The sequence below is a fragment of the Nestor notabilis genome, unplaced genomic scaffold (genome assembly GCF_000696875.1).
Source record: "Nestor notabilis isolate BGI_N333 unplaced genomic scaffold, ASM69687v1 scaffold675, whole genome shotgun sequence".
NCBI lineage: Eukaryota > Metazoa > Chordata > Aves > Psittaciformes > Psittacidae > Nestor > Nestor notabilis.
Window position 1 is genome coordinate 1 of NW_009927647.1, and position 20,559 is coordinate 20,559.

At 39.2% G+C, this 20,559-nt stretch overlaps 1 protein-coding gene across 1 annotated transcript in view; it reads left to right on the forward strand.

The window, feature by feature from the left end:
- Nucleotides 1–1,808: 1,808 nt before the first annotated feature.
- XYLB (xylulokinase homolog (H. influenzae)) overlaps nucleotides 1,809–20,559 on the forward strand; it is a gene marked incomplete at its 5' end in the record, with an annotated part of 81,833 nt that continues 63,082 nt past the window's right edge. The window contains 11 exons of the mRNA XM_010014130.1: nucleotides 1,809–1,891; nucleotides 2,853–2,922; nucleotides 4,209–4,289; nucleotides 6,005–6,091; nucleotides 7,259–7,387; nucleotides 8,644–8,709; nucleotides 12,434–12,506; nucleotides 16,380–16,498; nucleotides 17,671–17,752; nucleotides 18,770–18,810; nucleotides 19,223–19,338. Of these exons, the coding sequence (XP_010012432.1) occupies nucleotides 1,809–1,891; nucleotides 2,853–2,922; nucleotides 4,209–4,289; nucleotides 6,005–6,091; nucleotides 7,259–7,387; nucleotides 8,644–8,709; nucleotides 12,434–12,506; nucleotides 16,380–16,498; nucleotides 17,671–17,752; nucleotides 18,770–18,810; nucleotides 19,223–19,338 (947 nt within the window). The remainder of the gene's footprint in view (nucleotides 1,892–2,852; nucleotides 2,923–4,208; nucleotides 4,290–6,004; nucleotides 6,092–7,258; nucleotides 7,388–8,643; nucleotides 8,710–12,433; nucleotides 12,507–16,379; nucleotides 16,499–17,670; nucleotides 17,753–18,769; nucleotides 18,811–19,222; nucleotides 19,339–20,559) is intronic.

Here is a 20,559-nt window from a genome sequence, read left to right on the forward strand (position 1 = left end):
CTGCAAGGGAGTGAGGTCCGGCCCAGCCCCCTTGCTCCCGTGGCCCTCTGCGCTGCCGCTGTGCTGCGCCGCAGCACCGGGTGCGGAGCGGGCCTTCCTCCCGTCGGGCGGCGTTCAGCGCTTTTTCCTCCACCCAGCGACGGTTCTGTTTTGCAGCGTTTCCTCGTCAGCAGCAGCGCGCTGCAGGATGCTATGCTGTGCTGTGCTGTGCTGTGCTGTGCTGGGTGCCGCGGTTCGCGCAGGCTGGCCGCCTGGCACACGCCACGCAAAAAAAACTAGTGCTACACGTGTTTTAAAGCTGCTGTGGACCACGGGCAGTGCGTGTGCCTGGCTGTCCACGTGCCTCCTCCAGCATAAACGCATCCGTTGTCCCTTTCTGTTTGTCCCATCTCTTGTCTGAAGCTGTAGGCTGCATGTCCTAACGTGGCCTTCATCCCCATCCTGCTAAGGGTGCGTTTAATCCTGGGAAGGATTTCTTTGGCCCTTCTTTACGTGCAGGCTGCACGGAGACCCCTTTGCCTGCTACATCAGGCAGGTTGGGAGATGGGATTTGCATCTGAATCCAGTTTTTCCAGTGTCCTCGTGTGAATCAAGATTAGTAGGATTGTGAACCTGGATGCTCAGGTTGCTTCTTGAAGTTTTGATTTGTTGGCACAATTGGGTAATGCTACACTGTGAATAGAAACTCTGCCCAAGTTGTGCTGAGGCATGAATATGGTTAAAATAGGCATATGAGCATAAATTGCTTCATTATGGCTGTGCTGAAGTTTGGGAGCTTGAAAAGACACATCCAGGTTGGATTGATTAAGTATTTTCTAAGTGGGCATGCTGCAAGCAGAAAGCCAATTAAGCTGCAGTGGGTCAGAACCATTTCTAAGCTAGCGCAAGGCATGAGGTTGGTAATGAATAGTTGTGCCAGTGGGTAAATAATGGCTCTGCATTAGTATGGCTAAATTGGGATGGCCTTGTTATTTGAATACGGCTCAGAGATGACTTAGTCTTTGTAGGTTTCTTTTTTTTGTCTGTTCCTTTAGCAGCAGTTTGCACTCTCTCCTTTGTTGAAATATGTGCGGAATGTGAGCTACCTTCTGACTTCTAGCTTGTTAATGTTTTTCTTCTGTACTAGGTGAACTCGAGTTGATAGAGGAGGAAAGGTTGTGGTACTCTTCTAGTTTGTGCTTACAAAAAAGCTCAGCTTTATGGGGTTACCCGTTTGGGCTGTTGCTTTCTATATGTTGCAGACACTCAGAATAAACTTGTGTAATGCCCTCTGAGCTTTGCCAGACTAGTTAGAGCTTGGTATACTCACCATTTGGGGAGTAGGGAAGGTCCTCAAGGTATCCTAAGAGTCTGTTACGTTCCTTGGTAAGATGGGACAGAAAAAAAAAAGAACAAGGAGAGGGGGAAAACCGAACACCAACATATGGCATCTTTAATCTAAGATACTGTATTCTTTGGAGAAATTGCAAAGAATGGTTACAATGATGCAAGTTACAAAAGCGGTCATTTGTTTGTTGTTCTTTAGCATATGCCTGTGTCTGAATCTGTTGTGTTATAGGAGAGGGAAAATGAGAGGGGGAGGGAATGCAAGCACACAGAGATACATGTTGCTGGACAGGTGGCATGCTGGAAATTCACATAGTAACTTGTTTAATGTAAAAATGTGCCCGTGCTTTCAGCAAGTTGAGCTGTATGGATTTGGATGGTCTTTCCCATTTCCTCTGTGGGAATTGATTTATTATAAATGAGTTATCAGTGCTATTTGTTTATTGTAAGTTTTTGTTAACATCCTGTTTTGTATCTTCTAGCTGAAAGTCATTGCTATTGATGAGCAGCTGAGAGTAATTTATGAGGATAATGTTCATTTTGATAAAGACCTTCCGGAATTCAAGTAAGGCTTTTTATGTTTTACTTGAATAATAGAATTTTGAATTTTGGAGACTGGGGGGGGGGGGGGGGAGGCTGTTGTCCTATTTGGTCTCATTGATATGTGTGGAGGCATGGAAAAAGTTCCTGCCATGTTCATGTTTCATACTTGGCAAGGGTAACACACGCTCTTGCTTTCCTTGGTATGGAAATATGGCAAGAACCCACAACAGGAAATTAAAAAAATCTACCCCAAAGAATTATGTATAAAGAAATAAACTATTGTCTTTTTTTTTCTTTTTTTTTTTTTTTTTTTTTTTTTTTTTTTTTTTTTTTTTTGGGGTGGGACGGGACTTCAGACTGGAAGAAATGTCTGTTTCTTTGTGAGTTGCAGAAGTAAGGACCACCTTTATGTCAGGGTGGAATGCTATGGTAACAGCAAGTATATTGCATGAGGAGAACTTCCAAAAGGCATTTGGATACAAATGCTGTGGTTCCCAATCTCGCAATAAGATGTAGGATGCCAGTATTTGTTGACTTCAGTTAATAGACTGGAATTTACAAATATAATTCTCCACAGTCACAGTTTCAATTAAGTGCATTTATTTACTTGATGGCTTAACAGCAAAGATTGAATTTCATCTTCTAAGTTCCGGCCACTACTGGGAACAGTCAGGAAACTTAGAAATGGCTATGAATGACATAGAGCCAGTGAGCGATATGAGGATTGGAATCTATCACAGATCTTACTTCGGGATTAGAGCTTTTCCTTGCAAATTATTTACTTTGAAATTGGGTCAACTATCTCTTATGTTACTTCCTAGCATCTGGCTTTTACTTTTTCAGGTTTCGAACACTGATTGTATCCTTCCTCTTAACATAAAAGCATTGCAAACCCTCTTGGTTATTAATAAACTTGAAGTTATTTTCTTGGTGGTGAAAAAAATTACTGGATTTACCAAGAGAAAATACTTTTTTTCCTGTAGAACTCAAGGTGGAGTCTATATTCACAGTGACAGACTGACAGTCACTTCTCCTGTGCTAATGTGGGTCAAGGTATGAAAAAGCATTATGCAGTTCGATTCTTCCTTGCTGTTATTGAAATGGAAATGTATTCCAAGCAATAGTGAAACTCATCATTCAAATCAACATAGCCCTTTTGCTTGCATTCTGTTTCTTTTAAGTGTTATTCTATCTCTGGTATGCAAATAATAATGTTACAGAAAACATAGTGGAAGTTGCTAATGTTTTGATGGGGTTTTTTTGTTTGTTTCTTCACTGTCTACTATGATAGCCTTGTATGTGTGATAATCTTTTCCTGACATTCCCTCATTTGGAAAAAAGACCATTTTTTTCCTCATCTTTTTGTTTCATATGCAAAAGGGGCAGCTGTCTCTTTGCCTAGGTTAAATCTGTATTTTTGTAGCATCCGGGTTACTTGCACTATTTTTTTAGAACGTGCTTCGATACCAGTTTGAGACATTAATCGGTTAAGTGGTTAAAGAGCAACTTATTCAGTGATTCCCAGTCACTTTGACTGGTGTTTATTTTGAAATACAACATTCTTTTCTATTTTAAAAGAAGGCCTTCCTTGCTGCTGTGTGGATTCTGCAACACTTGCTCTCACACAGTGCTATGTAAATTTGTCTTACCAGTGTGATTTGAATAGTTAAGGTATTTGAAAGGTCAGAGAAGCCACAGCTAGTGATCCTTAGTAGTTCACAAAGGTTTGGTAAATTTGTTTGCAATTGGTCTTTTGGACCATAGTGAACAGGAACAATTGTAATTATTAAATCAATAATATGATGATATAAGTATATGATGTATGCTTAAAGTGCTAAAATTAACTTGAATTAGTCTTATATTAAAGAGACTCTGCGTTTTCATCTGGCACTGGGGGCAGTGCTATTTAGGATGCCTAACGTCTTGTATGATGGCGTGCAGAGTGCACCCCATTAAGATTTAATAGATTTCCAAAAGTAAGAACGGAAAAAGATAATCCTGCTTTACATGTGGCACTGATAAAAGTGGCCTTTTAATGAATTGGAATTCTTTAACTCTTGCCTCTTATTTAGGTTTCAAAGAGTGGTTCTTTATGATTCAGCTTGTTTTAAAGATCTTCTTTCTCCCTTCCATGTGATTCAACTTGTCTTTTATGGACTCTTCCTTAAATTAATTTATGCAGCTTCTTGAGACATCCATAGTAGTTAGCTAATTTTTCATTATTTGCCGATGAATTCTTATCAGTGCTGACATAAATTTGCTGTTTAATTCCAGAGATTGTGAGTATGCATAATTTGATAGTTCGTTACAGATATGCTTGATTCTGCTTGTTTTTGTAGGCTCTGGATATGATTTTGGAAAAGATGAAGTCTTCAGGCTTTAACTTCTCTCAAGTCAGAGCTTTGTCTGGTGCTGGCCAGGTTAGTTTATAAGGAAAAATATCAGTATTACTGTATTTCTTCAATAGAGAATATAGATATAGTTATAAATTTCATATAAATAATTGTATTGCAGAAGACCATAATGACATCAAGTAAGACTGAAGCTTCTATATTAGCAGCCGTTAAAAGACCCGTTCCCCTGGGGAAGTTAAAACATGAAGCACGCAAAGTAGTCACTAAGAAGGTAGTGGGAGTGGAGGATGAAGTTTACAGTGCAGTTGTTTATATCAGTATAGTGCATAACTAGTTGGCTCCCTGGTGTTTAAATGCTTTGTACAAACAGATTCTGAAATGACTGAAGTTAATTTTGAATTTCAGCATATCCAGGTGCTTGTGGAAATGGGGTAGATAAAATAATGAGGAGCACAGTTTGTTAAAGGTGTACTAACATTCTGTTGAGCGCAGTTTTTGTTGGCTAGGATAGAGATCTGCCTAGGAACAACAGAAAGCAAATGGTGATAGTCTTTGCAGACATGACAAAGGCGCCCCCATAACTTAGCCTATAGTACATAATGGTGCTTTTCTGAGATTTAGAAAGCCCATCCTGACATTTAGTCAGCCAGTCTCCTAGTATTCTGGTGAAATAAGGAAGTCTTGTAACTTTCACAGATGATGTTCATGGTGAGGACAGCACCAAAACAACAGCTAATTCTAACACATGAGGTTTAGGTTATTCATCTTGATGTATCTGGAACTAATTAATCAAAACTCTTGCTTTGATCTCCCTTTCATTGATTTCAGTTGAAAGTGAGCGAAGTGTCTGAAAATCATAGCCAGTATCAAGGCTCTGTTACGAATTCTTCAGTGGAATAGAAGTTAGGAGTGCCAAGTAATCCCATCTTACTCAAGTGAAAAAAGGAAGTGCATTTCCAGATTTCCTGTATTCCCTTTATTTTACCCATCCTTCAACAAAAATTGGGGATTCAACTTGGTTTTATATTCAGATTCTTTCAGGTAGAAAAGATTTCACTGAGTTGCCTCCTTCGAACCCATATTGTCTCCCATTTCTCTTTGAAGAACTTTGCTGCAGACCACTGTGGAGATGCACTGATGTGTCAGTGTTTATATCAAAGAAGGGACAAATGTGATCTCGATTATCTGCAGAAATGGCAGAGACATGTGAAATACAATCTGGATAACACTGTGGTCAAGTATTCTGTGTCCAGAGGGTTCTGTGTGACTTGCTGTCATCAGAACTACGAGTGGGTCATTGGATGGTCCTTTGTAGTTTCCTTAGGGTGTCCTGCAAGTGCATACCTAGAGATGCCTGACTTGAGGAAGCTGCCTGAGAGATGGAGCTTAAATAACCTCAAAATTCTGCAGTCCATTAGTGGTGACTGGGGCAGGCATGTAACTGAAGAATCTGGGAGCTGTGCTGAAATAGCACAGAACTGACAGTCTTGACTGTGGAGCCCTTGCTATAGCTTAGAGAGTCCTCAAAGAAATATCTAATGCCATTAGCAGTATAATAATAGTTCCCGCTAGAATCTGCTATAGTTCAAAATCATCACTGTCTCTTGGCTCCTACATTTTCTGGTTTAGTATATGCTTTGCTCGATCTTAGAGTCTTTTAATGAGACAGTTGATTTGGTCCTTGGTTTGGAGAGAGTTCTCTGTCCCTTAGAGCCTGAAATTCAGGTGAATTTTGCAGCTTTGGAGGGCATCTCCAACTTCTGTTTCTGTACTTTCTGCAGCAACATGGGAGTGTGTACTGGAAAAAAGGAAGCATGAAAATTTTAAAGAATGCATCATCTGAACTGCCTTTACATCAGTCACTAAAGGTAAACATGCATAAAAGAGCTCTGAAGGGAGAGCTACACTGTCCGTTTTCTGATCCTTACACATTGCTTTTCTTCTTGGAAACCTTTCTTCTTGTTTGGTGGAGTTGCACTCTGCTGCAGCACAAAGTGGAATGTACTGGTTATTCCTTCAGCTCCAGGGCTTTTGACTTTTCCTTTATTCCCAAGTGACAGTACATACTGCTTTAAAAGCTTACGGTTGCTAGTGGGCATCCTAGAATCTTTCTGTGTCAGAGTAACAGCCTGTTTGTTCTTTTAGGAAATCTAATATTTTTGTAAATGACCTCTAAATATTTCACTTTAAATATATATTTGTGTTAACAAAAAATTGTGGTGGAAAATACTCTTGTACCTGAGTTTTCTTGCTGTGCATGTGATTTCATTAAAAAAAAATACATAAAAAAAGACCAATTTACACACTTAATGTCTGAAAGGATGGAGGTGTAATGCTATGTGGACACAAACACCTAACAAGTACATTGTTGAACCTCAACATTTTGTGTGTGTGTGTATGGTTGGTAAGTTTTGAACACAGACTTGATAAACTTTTATTTAAGAAGAAAAGTAGGGAGGAATCAACTTTTCTCTGGAAGACCCTTACCTTTCTTACTTCAAGATCAGAAAGGAGAGTTGTATGTTGGGAGACATTTGTGCCCTGATCTAATAGACAATTTTGGAAATATCTGTGCAAAACTAATGGAAATTGAATTAAAATGCTCTTGGGTGATGCACTAAGCCTCAGTTGCATTTCCAAGTGGGTATATCAGTCATTAAAGAGAACTCAGTTAGTAGACCTGTGGAAAGATAGTCTGATTGTTTAGAGAGGAGTTCTAAAAAATGGGGTGAAACTTGTATAAAAGGGACAGGGGCTTTGGCTACTGAAGGAATGTACTGAGACGTGCTGCAGGGTATGTCAAGTAACAGCAGAAAAAGCCTGTGTTTCCATCTGGTGTGAAGTTGGGGTTAAACTTCTCACCACTGACCAACATGCTCCCCAGTATCTGCATTCTTGTCATTATTGAGAGGAGACCAGAAGGCATGTCAGAGATCTGATCTGTGAGCTGATACGTAGGTCTGTTATATTGCTATGACTGTAGCAGAGACTTCTTGGAGATCAGATTTCCTAATAAAGGATATTGTTCATTGCAGGCTTGTTTTTCTGTCAGTAACAGCCCCATATGGATGGATTCTAGCACCGCTTCCCAGTGCAGTGCCTTGGAGAAAGCCATGGGGGGAGCGCAGCACCTAGCGAGTATCACTGGTTCTCGAGCCTATGAGGTAAGGAGCAGATGGGAAGAAAGTCCTCAGCAGTCTTGTGATGGAAACAGTTCTGCCATTGCAGTGGTACTGCAGCAGATAATGATCAGCCATTAACGATGAAAGAGAGTTTTTGAAGAAAATCCAACAATATTGTGCTTTGTAGTAGCCTAACAATGGAAGATGTGGAAAATTCGAAGTGAAATTAGGCAAATACTGGAAATTTTGCTGCAGGAAGCAGCGGGGGTGAGCTCTTGCATTTGGCCAGTGTTTCTGAAATACAGTGTTTGGTGGCCTGGTTCTCCCCTGGGAGCTCCTGTGCAGCCACATTTCCATTGGTGTGGCAGTCCAGTTTTGTGCTACAGATTCACTTAGACTTACGACCCCCCTGTTTGTGTATAACTGTTCTAGTTTACTCCTGCAATTAAAAGATTGGCCTTTTAATATTCCCTAAAGGTTAACAAGCAGCTGTTGACCTGAGAGAAAAATTTCAGAGGTTTAGGGTGATATGAGAGAGTACTCTGTCCCTTGTCTCCTCTTCCTGATACTTCTCTCTGTTGTAACTGGGACAGTGAGTTATGTAGTGGTAGCAGGGCTGCCCTCCAGGCTTGTCAGCACCTGACTGCACTTACTGTTGGTTCAACAGAATAAGGCTCTAACTTCCCAAATTCCTGATTCTGGTTTTAAATCATCATGCAAGATTTATGGCCAGTGTTGAAAACAGACTTTGCATATCACTAACGGTTTATTTTTAACTTGCTAAAGGTTAAGATTACAGTGTTAGAATTTTTTGTTATTTGATATAACACATGGATGAAAAATAATTATTGTTGCAACTATTATTAGCCTATGCTGGAGTTGCTTCTTTGAGTATGAAAATTCCTGCTTTGCTCCCAATTCACCTGCCTCTTAAAAAGGTACATAGGTTGGGTAGCTTAAAACCTTTTCAAGGATTTGAAGGCAGTATGTGAATTGTGCTGGTTTCTGTGCACAGAATAAGTGTGATTCGTTCCATTGAACTGTCATTTCTGAAATGTAAATTACGGATAGTAATGCTTTTCACATGCCTTTTCTTTTCAAAAGGTGAGCAAAATTCTCATAATGAGACTATGTGTTATAGCCTGTTTAGTGCAGATTGCCTGCTGTGCACTGACTTTCATCATGCATCAGGCAAATTAAATATCCAAAGTGCAGTGTACTGAACTCATTACACAGAGTTAATGATTATTGACTCCATTTAGAGTTTGTGTTTCTAAGCATTTGCATTTCTTTCTCAGCGTTTTACAGGAAACCAGATAGCAAAGATTTACAGCCAGAATCCTGAGGTCTACATGCAAACTGAGGTTGGCTCAACTTCAATACACTTATTGGAAAATACAGTTGAAAATCTTTTAATCTTGTAGGGTTGCTTTTACAAACTTTTTTACTAACAAGTATTTTTATCCTTGTGTCTGATTTTAAGATAATTTTGATTTTTTTTTTTTTTTTTTGGTTAAAATTTTAGTCGTTAGGCAGATAGAAATCAGGCATCAGTTTTATCTTGAATGTTACGTTTGCCAAACTGGTGAAAAGGGCCTTAAACTAAAATTGCTGGGGGAGGGGAACCTCAATCCATTCCATTCCTACCAGTTTGATGCCAGTGCCAGCAAGGAATGCCTGGACCCTGAAGAGGGATGGCAGGTCAGCAGGAGAGCACCTGAAGAGCAGCACAAAGAAATTCCAGACCCTTCAGCCAGTAAGTCAACTTGATTAGGAGCCCACCTTAAGTGCCTCTATGCAAACACACATTGCATGGGGAATAAACAAGAGGAGTTAGAGATGTACCTATGCCTGCAGAGCTACGATCTTATTGGCATCATGGAGATATGGTAGGATGGCTCCTGTGACTGGAGTGCTGGAGTGGAAGGAAACAGGCTTTTTAGGAAGAACAGGCAGGGGAAATGAGGACAGGGTGCCACCCTCTATGTCAGTGATGAGCTGGAGCGCACAGAGCTCTGCCTAGGGATGAATAAGGAGCAAACCAAGAACTTACGGCATAGGATTAAAGGGAGGGCAGGGACAGGAGACAGTATAGTAGGGATCTGCTACAGGCTGCCAGACCAGGAAGACCAAGCAGATGAGCCTTCAGTAGACAGATAGGAGCAGCCTCACACTCATGGGGGATTTCAACCAGCCCAAAATCTGTTGGAGGGATAACACAGCGGAAGATAAGCAATCTAGGAGGTTCCTGGAATGAATTGATAATAACTTCCTTCTCCAAGTGATACAGGAACCCATGAGAAGAGATGCTATGCTCGAGCTTGTTCTCACAAACAAGGAGGAGCTGATGGGGAATATGAAGCTCAAGGGCAGCCTTGGCTGCAATGACCATGACATGGTGGAGTTCAAGATCCTTAGGGCAGCAGGGAGAGTGCACAGCAAGGTTGTTACCTTGGACTTCAAGAGAGGCTGTTACCTTGGCCTCTTCAGGGATCTGCTTAGAAGACTGCTGTGGGATAAAGCTGGATAATATTCAAGGATCACCTCCTCCAAGCTCACGAGTGGTGCATCCTGACAAAGAGGAAGTTGAGCAAGAAGATCAGGAGGCCTGCATGGATAAACAATATGCTCCTGGACAAACTCAAACAGAGAAAAGCCTACAGAGGGTGGAAGCAAGGACAGCTTTTGTGAGACCCCCTCTCTTGCAGTCCTGCATTCAGCTCTGAGACCTCCACCAGAAGAAGGACATGGAGCCATTGGAGCAAGTCCCGAAGAAGCCATGAAGGTGCTCCAAGGGCTGGAACACCTCTCCTATAGGGACAGGCTGAGAGAGCTGGGCTTCTTCAGGCTGGAGAAGAACTCTCTGCTCCAGCGAGACCTTAGAGCAGCTTCCAGTGCCTAAAGGGGCCAACAAGAAAGCTAGAGAAGGGCTTTTGACAAGGACATGTAGGGATAGGACAAGGGGGAATGGCTTTAAACTACAAGGGTGTAGACTTAAATTAGGTATTTGTTCTTTACAGTGAAGGTGGTAAGGCCCTGGCACAAGCTGCCCGGAAAAGCTGCAGCTGCTCTATCCCTGCCAGTGTACAAGGCCAGGTTGGATGGGGCTTGGAGCAACCTGGTCTGGTGGAAGGTGTCCCTGCCTGTGGCAGGGGGGTTGGAACTAGATAATCTTAAAGGTCCCTTCCAACCCAAACCGTCCTATGATTATGTGATTTAAGACAGCAGGTCTCATTGGATCTCATCTTTGTGGAAGAAGCTTTTTTAAAGAAGACTTTAATTTCAGTGCTAATAAATTGTATTTACTGCAGTGTGAACATAAGTTGGTAATAAGTACAGAGTTGAAATTGTCACACTTAGAACTGGATGTTTGCATGCAGAAATGTGATTGCTTTGCCACACAAAGCTGGCATCTGTGTGGATGTGTGTAGGAAAAAAGCTGCAATCGCTTCTAGGTTCTTTTTCATAATTTTTCCCTTGAGGAGTTACTTTGATTTTATTATAGCAAATGAATTGTACTGTGTAGTTTATTTCCTTCTGATTTTTAATTTTCAGAAGTCAGCTTGCAATTCCATTATTGTTTCAGTTCACTGAGTCTGAAATGCAATGGTTTGAAGCAAGGTGAAAACTCCATGCAAATATGATGTACATGAAAGAAGGACTCACGTCCTGTGGTTAGAATATGCCAAATGTCTAGACTCATGAACTCAGCCCGCTCTGTAAGCTTAAGACTAAATTTAGAGAAAGATATGTTAATGGGGGCAATGTGGGTTCATGGAACTGAGAAGTAGTCAGACCAATTTCAGGCTTTGAGGGCTGGTTGCATTGATGGCATCTTTTGGCAGTAAATGATATGCAAGATGTTGTGTTCAAGCACAAAATACTTCCATGCTCTTGGGGATCCTCAAAAAGCAATTAGCAGCTGGCAGTCACAATGTGGAAGGTGGATGTTTTTGCTTCTGTAGGTCAGCTTGCTAAACTGGCTGATTCAGAGTTTAACTTCATCCTTTTCCTTCCATTTCAGGCAGCTAGTGCCCACTGGGGCACCACAGAAGGTAGGCCTTTGTTATCTAAGCACAATACGATACATTCTTGGGGAGAGACGCATGAAGAGCAAGTGCATCATTAAGTTTCCTGGCCATTATAACAACCTCTTAGAGCTCTGGCTATAGTCCATCTTTGAATGCTGTGTGAAGCATTTGTGATCATTAGTAAAAAACCCTGCCGCTCACTCAACCAGTAGAGATTTGATTTGGATTAGTTATTGGGTGACGGTCATATTTCTTCTGAATTAGTCAGAGCAGACAATAAAGAATTTGTCAGCTTTTATGCCAGTTTCTTGGGAACAAATAATATTTGATCACCTGGAATGCTTGGCAGTAGCCACTTGACTTGGTGGTTTGTATAGCAGATTTGAAGAGGGAGCAAGTTCTTGTTGGATCAGTGTGTTGTGGCATGTGGCTGGGGCATTTTTTGGCCAATATTAGAAGCCCTACAGCTGGATCTAGTGCATTGTTGAAACATACCTGGAGGCAGAGCTGCAGGGTATGTTTCAGTTATTATTACCAGCTCCTGGGAGTAACACCTGGGAGGTGTAGGGTCACCTGGGAGGAAGGTAGGAGTTCATGTAAAGGTGTTAGTAGAGCCTTGCCAGAGCTGCTAAAAAGCTTAGATCCGTACTCTGGGTGGACCAGTGCATAGTCTCTGGGTGTTTTCCCCGTCACCAGCATACAAGTGGTGGTGTTTGTTTTTTTTCTTAGTGTTTTTCCTTGAAATGAGACCTGTGATACACTGAAGTTGTGAATTAATTCGTGATAACATGGTGTTCTAATAAACTAGGTGTATTTTGCATGCTTCAGGATGCAAAGCTATTAACAGCTTTTATCATGGGGTTACTTTTAGATTGATATCTGCAGTATTACTTAGGCAGTAAGATAGAACTGAATAATCCTTATGAGTGTATTTTTTGTGTGCTTTCTGTTCCTAACATTAAGCATCTATTAACATTTCCTGCTTCCAGTTTTCAATTAGTTACTTTCTTTGAAGTGAATACTGATGGGACTCACTATCTCACCCTTCTTCTTTCAGAGAATCTCTTTGGTTAGTAGTTTTGCAGCTTCCCTTTTCCTAGGAGCTTATGCACCCATTGATTACAGTGACGGTAAGTGTGTGGGCTTTTCTTATAGTAACAATTCAAGATGGAAATTTTCCTGTCTATTCCTGCCTTACATAAAAGAGGGACAAGGTCTCTGCTATTTATTTTCAGTCTTTAATGACAAGTCTATTAGGTATTAAGCAAAGTTATTCCTTTCAATTTGTTGCTACTCTTGATAGTGCTGTTAGCTGTGCTTATTTATCCCTATCATACTATGATTCCCATTTCTGTAAAACGGAGCCACAGAAAATATTCTTAAATTAAATTGTACCTTTTTTCATTACTTTATGATGTATAAAGGACTATTGAAATATCTATTTGAAAGCATGAAAAAATGTGGATTTTTAAGCTAGACTTCATGGTTTTGATATTTGTTCTTTGGTTTTGCTGGTTTGGCTCTGAGTTGCACAGGATGTGAAAAAGATGTATATTGTGATTATTTCCCTCCCAATCTGGAGTATGGCTCTACAACAGAAATACTTTTTTCAAAATGAACCAGAAAAAAAACATAAACCAAGCCAAAAAATCCTAAACTCAGTTTAAAACAAAAAAACCCAAAAACAAACAAAAAAACCCTCTGACCTTCCACAGCTCTCTATTCCTCGTAACAAAGACAAAGTGATAAGGCTAGTGTCTCTCTCCTGTTGTGTGTTCTCTCCGTTATCCAGCCTTTAAATGACAATTTTAAATGGCAGTTACAAAGGAAACCATTTTCTTAGGAGCTATGCTGTTATTTCTAAATAGCATTTTTGATTCCTGCTCTGAAACTAAAGAGGAGATATATTTCAGAGCTGGAAAGTTAGATTACAAGGCTCTCTAAGGAATTTGTTGCATTATAGAGGCATAGTTGACACCCATGTGTCAACTCAGAGTGACCAACTCATTTTTATTCCCTTGTTGTTCCATCAAAGCTCGTAGGAAAAGGCAAGAGACCTCAATTCTAGCTAATGGACAACTTATTCATTATCAGATCTCCCAGTTATACTTGAGACCTTAAAAATCTCAAGGCAATCCATGCTTATTTTGCAGTGGTTTTGAGATTATTACATCGGTCTTCTGGTCCCATTCTCTTAGTCATGTATCTTCATAACTGTTTGGTTTTTTTTGTTTTATTTTGTGTATTATTGGCAAAAGTAACTCTTTGGGGATTTGCACTTTGCTCCTCAGTAGGCCCAAATAGTGAGCACTTCTCAGCAAGCCATAGAACTAGCTCCATGTACTGCATTTCAAAGGGAGGTGGTGAGATCTTCGAAGTACTTTTTTCTGATAAAGAAGTATGTTGAATTTTTTTCTTTTATTTTTCAATGAGACTGAAGTGTTAGTTTTGATTCAAGTGTTTAAAATTATAAGCATTAAAAAAAATCTTGGTTTTGGGGTTGGGTTTGGTTTTTTTGGTAGTTTTACCTCTGCTTTTTCTACATGGAAGCAAGTGGGGGAATGCCGTGCTTCTTCAATTTCAGCATGTGAGAATTACTGTGTTTGATTGAAAACCAAACTGTTTCAAACTAAAGAAAATTAAAATTTGATTAATTGGAAAAATTTATTTGAAAAAGTATCACATTTTTCAAACAGCTCTAGGAGATCCTGTTCTGTTATACCTCTGGATATTTACGGAACTTGGATAAATGTTATCTACTGTTCAGAGCATGTAAGATTATTAAATCTTTGTGTGAAAAAAGATAAGAGAACTAAGCAGGATGTTATAGTTCGCCTTACAAGACAAAAGATTTTTTTCAGCATTGTAAGCTATATTTTATCCTGTTTGTTCCTTTCTTCTGTTAACTTAATGAGAGAATTCTAATTCCAGTACTAAAACATAATTAAAGTATGCAGCAGTTATTTAGATATTTTTCAACTTGTTTCCTTATCATTTATGATTTCTTGCAGTTCACTTGATCTTTTACATAGCACCTCTATACTGTAGTTTAAAATGCATCTCTCAAAATAATGTTCAGATAATAGACCTATTCTTCATTTCTGTAGGTTTAACTTCAGGTCATATCATCTTTAAAAGACCCTGTCAAATTGTTTTGCTCTGCACAGTAACTTATCTCTAAATTTGCAGGTTATTGTAAGAAAAGTGCTATTCAGTTTCAGGATTTTTTTGGTTTCCTTTTTGAAGGTCCAATCTCATAATGTTCAAATCACTCCTTGTGAATGGCTGAGCAACCTGTGTGATTGATTTAAAAAAAATCAAATTACATTCTGGTGGAATGAAGAATAATTTTCATTTATATTGTGCAGATGTTAAAAGGAAGATACCTTTGGGACCTAAACAACTTGAACACTTGAGGCATTGTTTCTCTTAGAAGACACCTTAAAGAACAGCAGTTCAGCTCTTGACCTAGAGAAGCTTTATCTTTTGAAATGCTTTTCTAAGAGCCTTAGGCAAATCATAGGTTAGCATACTTGTTTTGTTGTTCTCTCCAGCAAGGATGCTTTGAACTGAAGCCTTTGTAGTGGGCTGAATTTACTTCTATTGTAACTTGCGTGGTGTCAGCAAAGTTACACTGCTTATGATTTTGGCTCACTGAAAAGGCAATCCAGAGTACTGTAATACGGATGCACTTAATTGTTCATAAATACTGATCTTTAGTTTGTTGATTAATAAAACCAGTTAGTCTGCATCATTTGGTCTTTGTAATGGAGGTTCGTTTCTGTATAATAGAAACTTAGTCCTTTTCAGTTATAAAGGTTAGTATTTTTCCTGGTTTATGCAGAGAAGATTGGACTCTGTCCTTATGTCTTGCAAAACTGCATTGGGGATACTGGTTAAATGTTTCTCTAGGCTTGCAGGGTGGGGAGGGAAAAGGATATTTTCTAAAAAACCACAGAAAACAACAGCTAACCTTTCTAACTAACTTGTGTCCCAGCACTGCAAGCATAGTCTTGTTCCACAGACACTGTATGTTGGGTCAGCTTCACCATCTTTGTGTTTAAAAAAGCTTAAAGTTGTACTGAATGGAAGTAAATTTCAGGTTTTCCACTGTGCTCAGCTGAGAATGTGGCTGTTTCTCAGATAAGTTGTGGGCTAAGCGGTCTTTGAAATGAAAATGTTGCTAATGCAGAATAAGACTAATATGTCCCTGAACAGTACTAACCAGAAACACATACAGATTTTCAGGTCTAATGAAATGTGCAATTAAAGGCATCTTAGAAACATCAGTGAGGGATGTGGAATGCTCAGTATGTTATGTAGGTTCGGCTGCTAACCATCTTCAATTAACTTTTAAACTAGCAATAAAATAGTGAGGAAAAAACGATGAGAAACCAAAACAAGACTGCACAGGCTTTCCTTAGATGTAGTGGTAGTTCTGGTGAGGAATTAAGAGACCAAATCAGTTACCTGGGTTTTTGCAACTTATAAGCTTTTATTTTGTCACCTCTGAAGAAGGAAACATTCATATGGAGGAAGACTGGTCAGCATGGATTTAGATGCTTATATGACACTCAGAGGCAGGAGTAGTATAAAGCCATACCAGCCATGGGAAGTTTCTTCATTGTCAGGTCAGCACAACCACTTTCAAGTGGCATTGCTGCATCACCTTTTGATAGTTGTAGTGAAGTATTTTGTCTAAGGTGGAAGATTTGGGGAGGAGTTGATGGGGAGGCATCCGTGTTCTTTTTGCTCATAATTTGGGAATAATTGAATTGTCAAGTACATTGTGCATCAGAGAAGCCTTTTCTGCTACCTTTACAGGTGAAAGCTATCCAGAGGCTGAATTATCAGAATGCTTTATGCTTAGAAGAGCTGAAACAAGTGTCTGTGTAAAATATGCGTGTCTAAATTTTCTTTTGCCTGTAACAAGATGGAATTTTCTGATACAGTACTGTCTTGAGTTTAATGGTATATGCTTCCTGTTCTGATCTGTCTTGTAGGTTCTGGTATGAACTTGCTGCAGATTTGGGAAAAGGTATGGTCAGTATCTTGCCTTGATGCTTGTGCACCTGGATTAAAGGAGAAACTTGGATGCCCTGTACCATCCCATTCAGTGCTGGTATGTGCCTGTCTAGAAGAGTTGTGAGCAACAAACAGGGCTTGTGCTGAGAGCTCTGCTAATAGCACTTTCTTGGAGTGTATTTGCATGTGCACACAAGCGTGCATGCATAGATCCTCAGAGCTTTGATGCGTGATTTAATATTTCCAGGTGTGTTGTAAATGTGTATGCCAGAGCAGAAACAGACATCTTTGAACTTCACTAGCTGGTGTCTGTCGTAGCTTTCATTGTTGATCTCCTTGGATTCTTGCATGCCCTGGGCTATGATGAGAAGAGTTTTGGTAGATGCTCCAGTGATAAGAATCTTGGGGTCCACTCCTATGCTCATGAGCAGCTGGTTACTGCAGAACTGTGCACAGTATTTATTACTGCAGAAACAGAACCCAACATCTGCATTTCTTGACAGAGACCGTGTTTTAAACTGTTTGTAGAGTTAATGAGGTAATCCTTGTGAATAATTTGAGATATTTAAAGCTTCCCTGTTCATGTAGCATAATGGTGAAATCAAATCAAGCTGCGCATCTCTTAGAGTAAATGAATTTAGTCTTGCTAACCAGCACAAAAAGAGCTATTGCTTTTGCTAGTGCACATCTATGAGAGTGTAGTTAACCATCACTGGATACCTCTAAATTCAGTGCTGATTTTCTGTAGAGGAGAGGAACCTATTAAAAATCAGTACAGATTTTCTTGTATTTTTTATGGATTTTTTTCTCTATGGCTATCAAATGTGGTTTAAAAGAATACAGTTCTCGACCCCTAAAATAATAGAGGTCGTATTCCAGCATCTGATGCTGTGATGTATATTAATGTTGTGTTTGCTTTTATGTTTGCATTGAATTTCTAAGTTCTATGTATTAATATTCGTGTATGTGTGCAAAACAGATGGATGTGTTTATGTTACTTGATGTGAATAACTGGTGGAGGACCTAAAGCTAAATTTTACTATTTACTTAACCTATTTCAAAATCTAATCTGAGAGTATTTCTAGGAGGTTTTCAGCAACAAAAAAAATTGTGTTTAAAATCTTTAAAATATTCATTCATACCTTAAATACACAGAAATGATTGTTGTAGCTGCTCTGGGTTTTTTTATTTCTATGTTACAACACACTGTTATACACTGCAAGATTACTTTCTGGTTTTTGAGCTTTTTTCCCCTCTTTCTTTCCTTAGGGGCCCATTTCTCCATATTATAGCCAGCGTTATGGGTTTAGCCCAGATTGTAAAGTGGTAGCATTTACAGGAGACAATCCAGGTGAGATGATTAAACATGATTTAGATTCAGTGAATACACTTACGTATGTGCTAAAATTCTAAATCAGACTCATTGATTCTCAGATGCTTCCTATACAATGAAGAATATTGTATTTGTCAGCATTAATATCTTTTTCCAACAGCCTTCCATCACTGCTGCTTCTGAGATTTAGGCATCTTGGATAAGCTGGCTATGACAAATGAATTCTCTTTTTGCATAATAATTAGAGGTGACTTGATTTGCTTCTTGGTAACTTCAGTCTTGGTTTGCCTGCCCCTAAGAAACTATTCTTACTATTGACCACTAACATTTTAACTTGGAAGATACGAATTAAAAATTGCTGTTGTGTGTTTTCAAGCAAAAAGGTGGAGATAGACCTGATAGGCTTTCTCTAAGAATTAAAGCTGTCCTTTTGTCAGACTGATAGAGCTCAGTATAAGGGGAGGTGTTAATTTAGGGCCAGTTTTTTGAATCCTGGAGACTGTTTCAGTGTAGAGCAAGTTCATCTGTTTCTCAAGACTATGAAAATAAAATACTTATCTGTATTACTGTAGCATATGCAGGCTTGAATCAATATGAAGGCTTCATCATGGTGTATTTTACATTCATATTCTGGGAGATGTTTAAACTTTGCATTTCCCAGAAGTCCAATTTTTCTTCCAGAGATTCAAATCCAGCTTAGTCCAATAAATGTGTGAGTAGTCTGATATAAGTGGGAATGTTTCACCTTTAAAGTATGTTGTTAAGTAAGGGGTCTGCTGTATTTAAAACCTGCATACATAAAACATTAGATAATCATGCAGTTTTGAGCATTTTGATTTTGTTAAAAATTGCTTCCTCACCTAGATGCTTTGCCCATCTTTTACAGTGTATAGACCAAGGTCATCATGAGCATATTTGCCATTTAGATTGTGCTTTGAGATGGTGAATGTGATGTATTATGATGTCTTGCACAACATGCTGTAATTGAGTCAAACAAGGAACTTTTTATCTGGTATTCTGACTTTTTGCTTTCAGCATCATTGGCAGGGATGAGACTTCAAGAAGGAGATATTGCAGTAAGTCAAAACATACTCCTGAAAACTGTCCATATTCCCAAATAAATGAAATACATGATATGTAAAATAGCTGTAGGTTATCAAATAAATTTAACCGCTAGTGTTGATTTTCTGTTTATTGGATTCATGCTTGTTTTATTTCTATCAAATCTATAAGCTGCCGCAAAGATTGTAAGTAAACTCCTGTGACTCTTTTTAACTAGTGCTCCAGACATTAAAACCTAAGTCTCTTATCTAGTATGTATTTCACTGGTGTGACAACCTAAGTCAGAGCCAACTTCAACATGAATCCAACTGACTTATTGTGTAATTTAAAAACAATTAGTGGTAATAACAAATGGTTTTAATTTAATTTCTGTATTGCTTTCCATGCACATTGTGATAACGCTTCAATTATTTCTTTCCCCTCCAGATTAGCCTTGGCACAAGTGACACGTTGTTTCTGTGGATCCAAGAGCCAACTCCTGCCTTAGAAGGTCATATCCTCTGCAATCCTGTTGATTCTCAAACATACATGGCGCTTTTATGGTAATACCATTTATTTTCTGTACATCTGGGATCAATAACATATTTCTCTGTGTTAGTGTTTTTTATTTCTTTTGCAAAATGATAATGAATAGAACATTCAGCCATTGGTATATGGCAATGTACTGCTGAAACATTTGCATCAATGTTACAGCATTCCTATTGTTTAATTTGAGTAACTGAAACTGCAGAGTTGTGGAGGATAGATTCTCATGGCAATAAAAAGCTGAAATTATTTTTACATATACGTGAAGCCACTTCACTATGAATCTGAGGTAGAACATTTAATGTACAGGAATAACAGTCTTCTGAAATACAATAATATGAAATGTCAGAAGCTTGACCAGGCTGTATAACTTCTGTGCATTTCTAGTGGTCCAGGGGGAATATAACAGCGCAGGTGAAGATTCTCTTTTCAGATAGGAGTATAATCAGTGCTGTTCAGGGATGTATTAGGCTGTGCATGCGGAGAATACTGAGATCTCGAGAAACCCAGCTGAGAGAATGATCCTCATGGTAGCATTTGGCTGCTGTGATTTGGGAATTGTTGGGCCCCTTGCCAGCCAAGTAGGTGGAAAGGTGGCCTGAAGCTGTATTCTCTCTCACTGAGTCACCGTATTCAGGGTAAAATATTTCAAAACACGTTGTAGTATTTAGGCAAATATTTGCAAGTAATACGCAGATAAATTTTGTGTCTAAATCACATGGGTTGGAGGTACTTGAAACTCAAAACTTCAGCAAAGCTCAAATCTGCCCTTTAACTGTAATGTTGATTCTTATCTGTAGAGTAATATGATGCTGTAGATGACATTAGGAACAGCGTTCATAAAGTTGAGTTCCAAAGCATGATGTCCATTGCACATTACTGGGTATCATAGTATGATTTCCGAGCGGTTACTATTTTTTTTTCAAGTTTTGCATTCAGATTTCTCCTTTACCCAGTATTTTCCCCAGTTTTGCTGTGTAAAAGAGCTATATAAGCAACCTCTTCGTAATAGCAAAAGAGACATTGAGGCATTTTTCTGAATACCTGTTATACTGCTATTATTTTACTGCAGCTTAACGTGCAGAAGGCCAAACCTGCTTTTCAGAACACAAGATATTTCTGTAGTCATGCAGATACAGAGTTGCTGTTCCTCCTGCCGAGTGATTTCTGCCCTGATGCTGCCCCTTTTGCACCAATACCCATTTATTTCTAGAATATTAGAGTTAAAGGGAGACTCT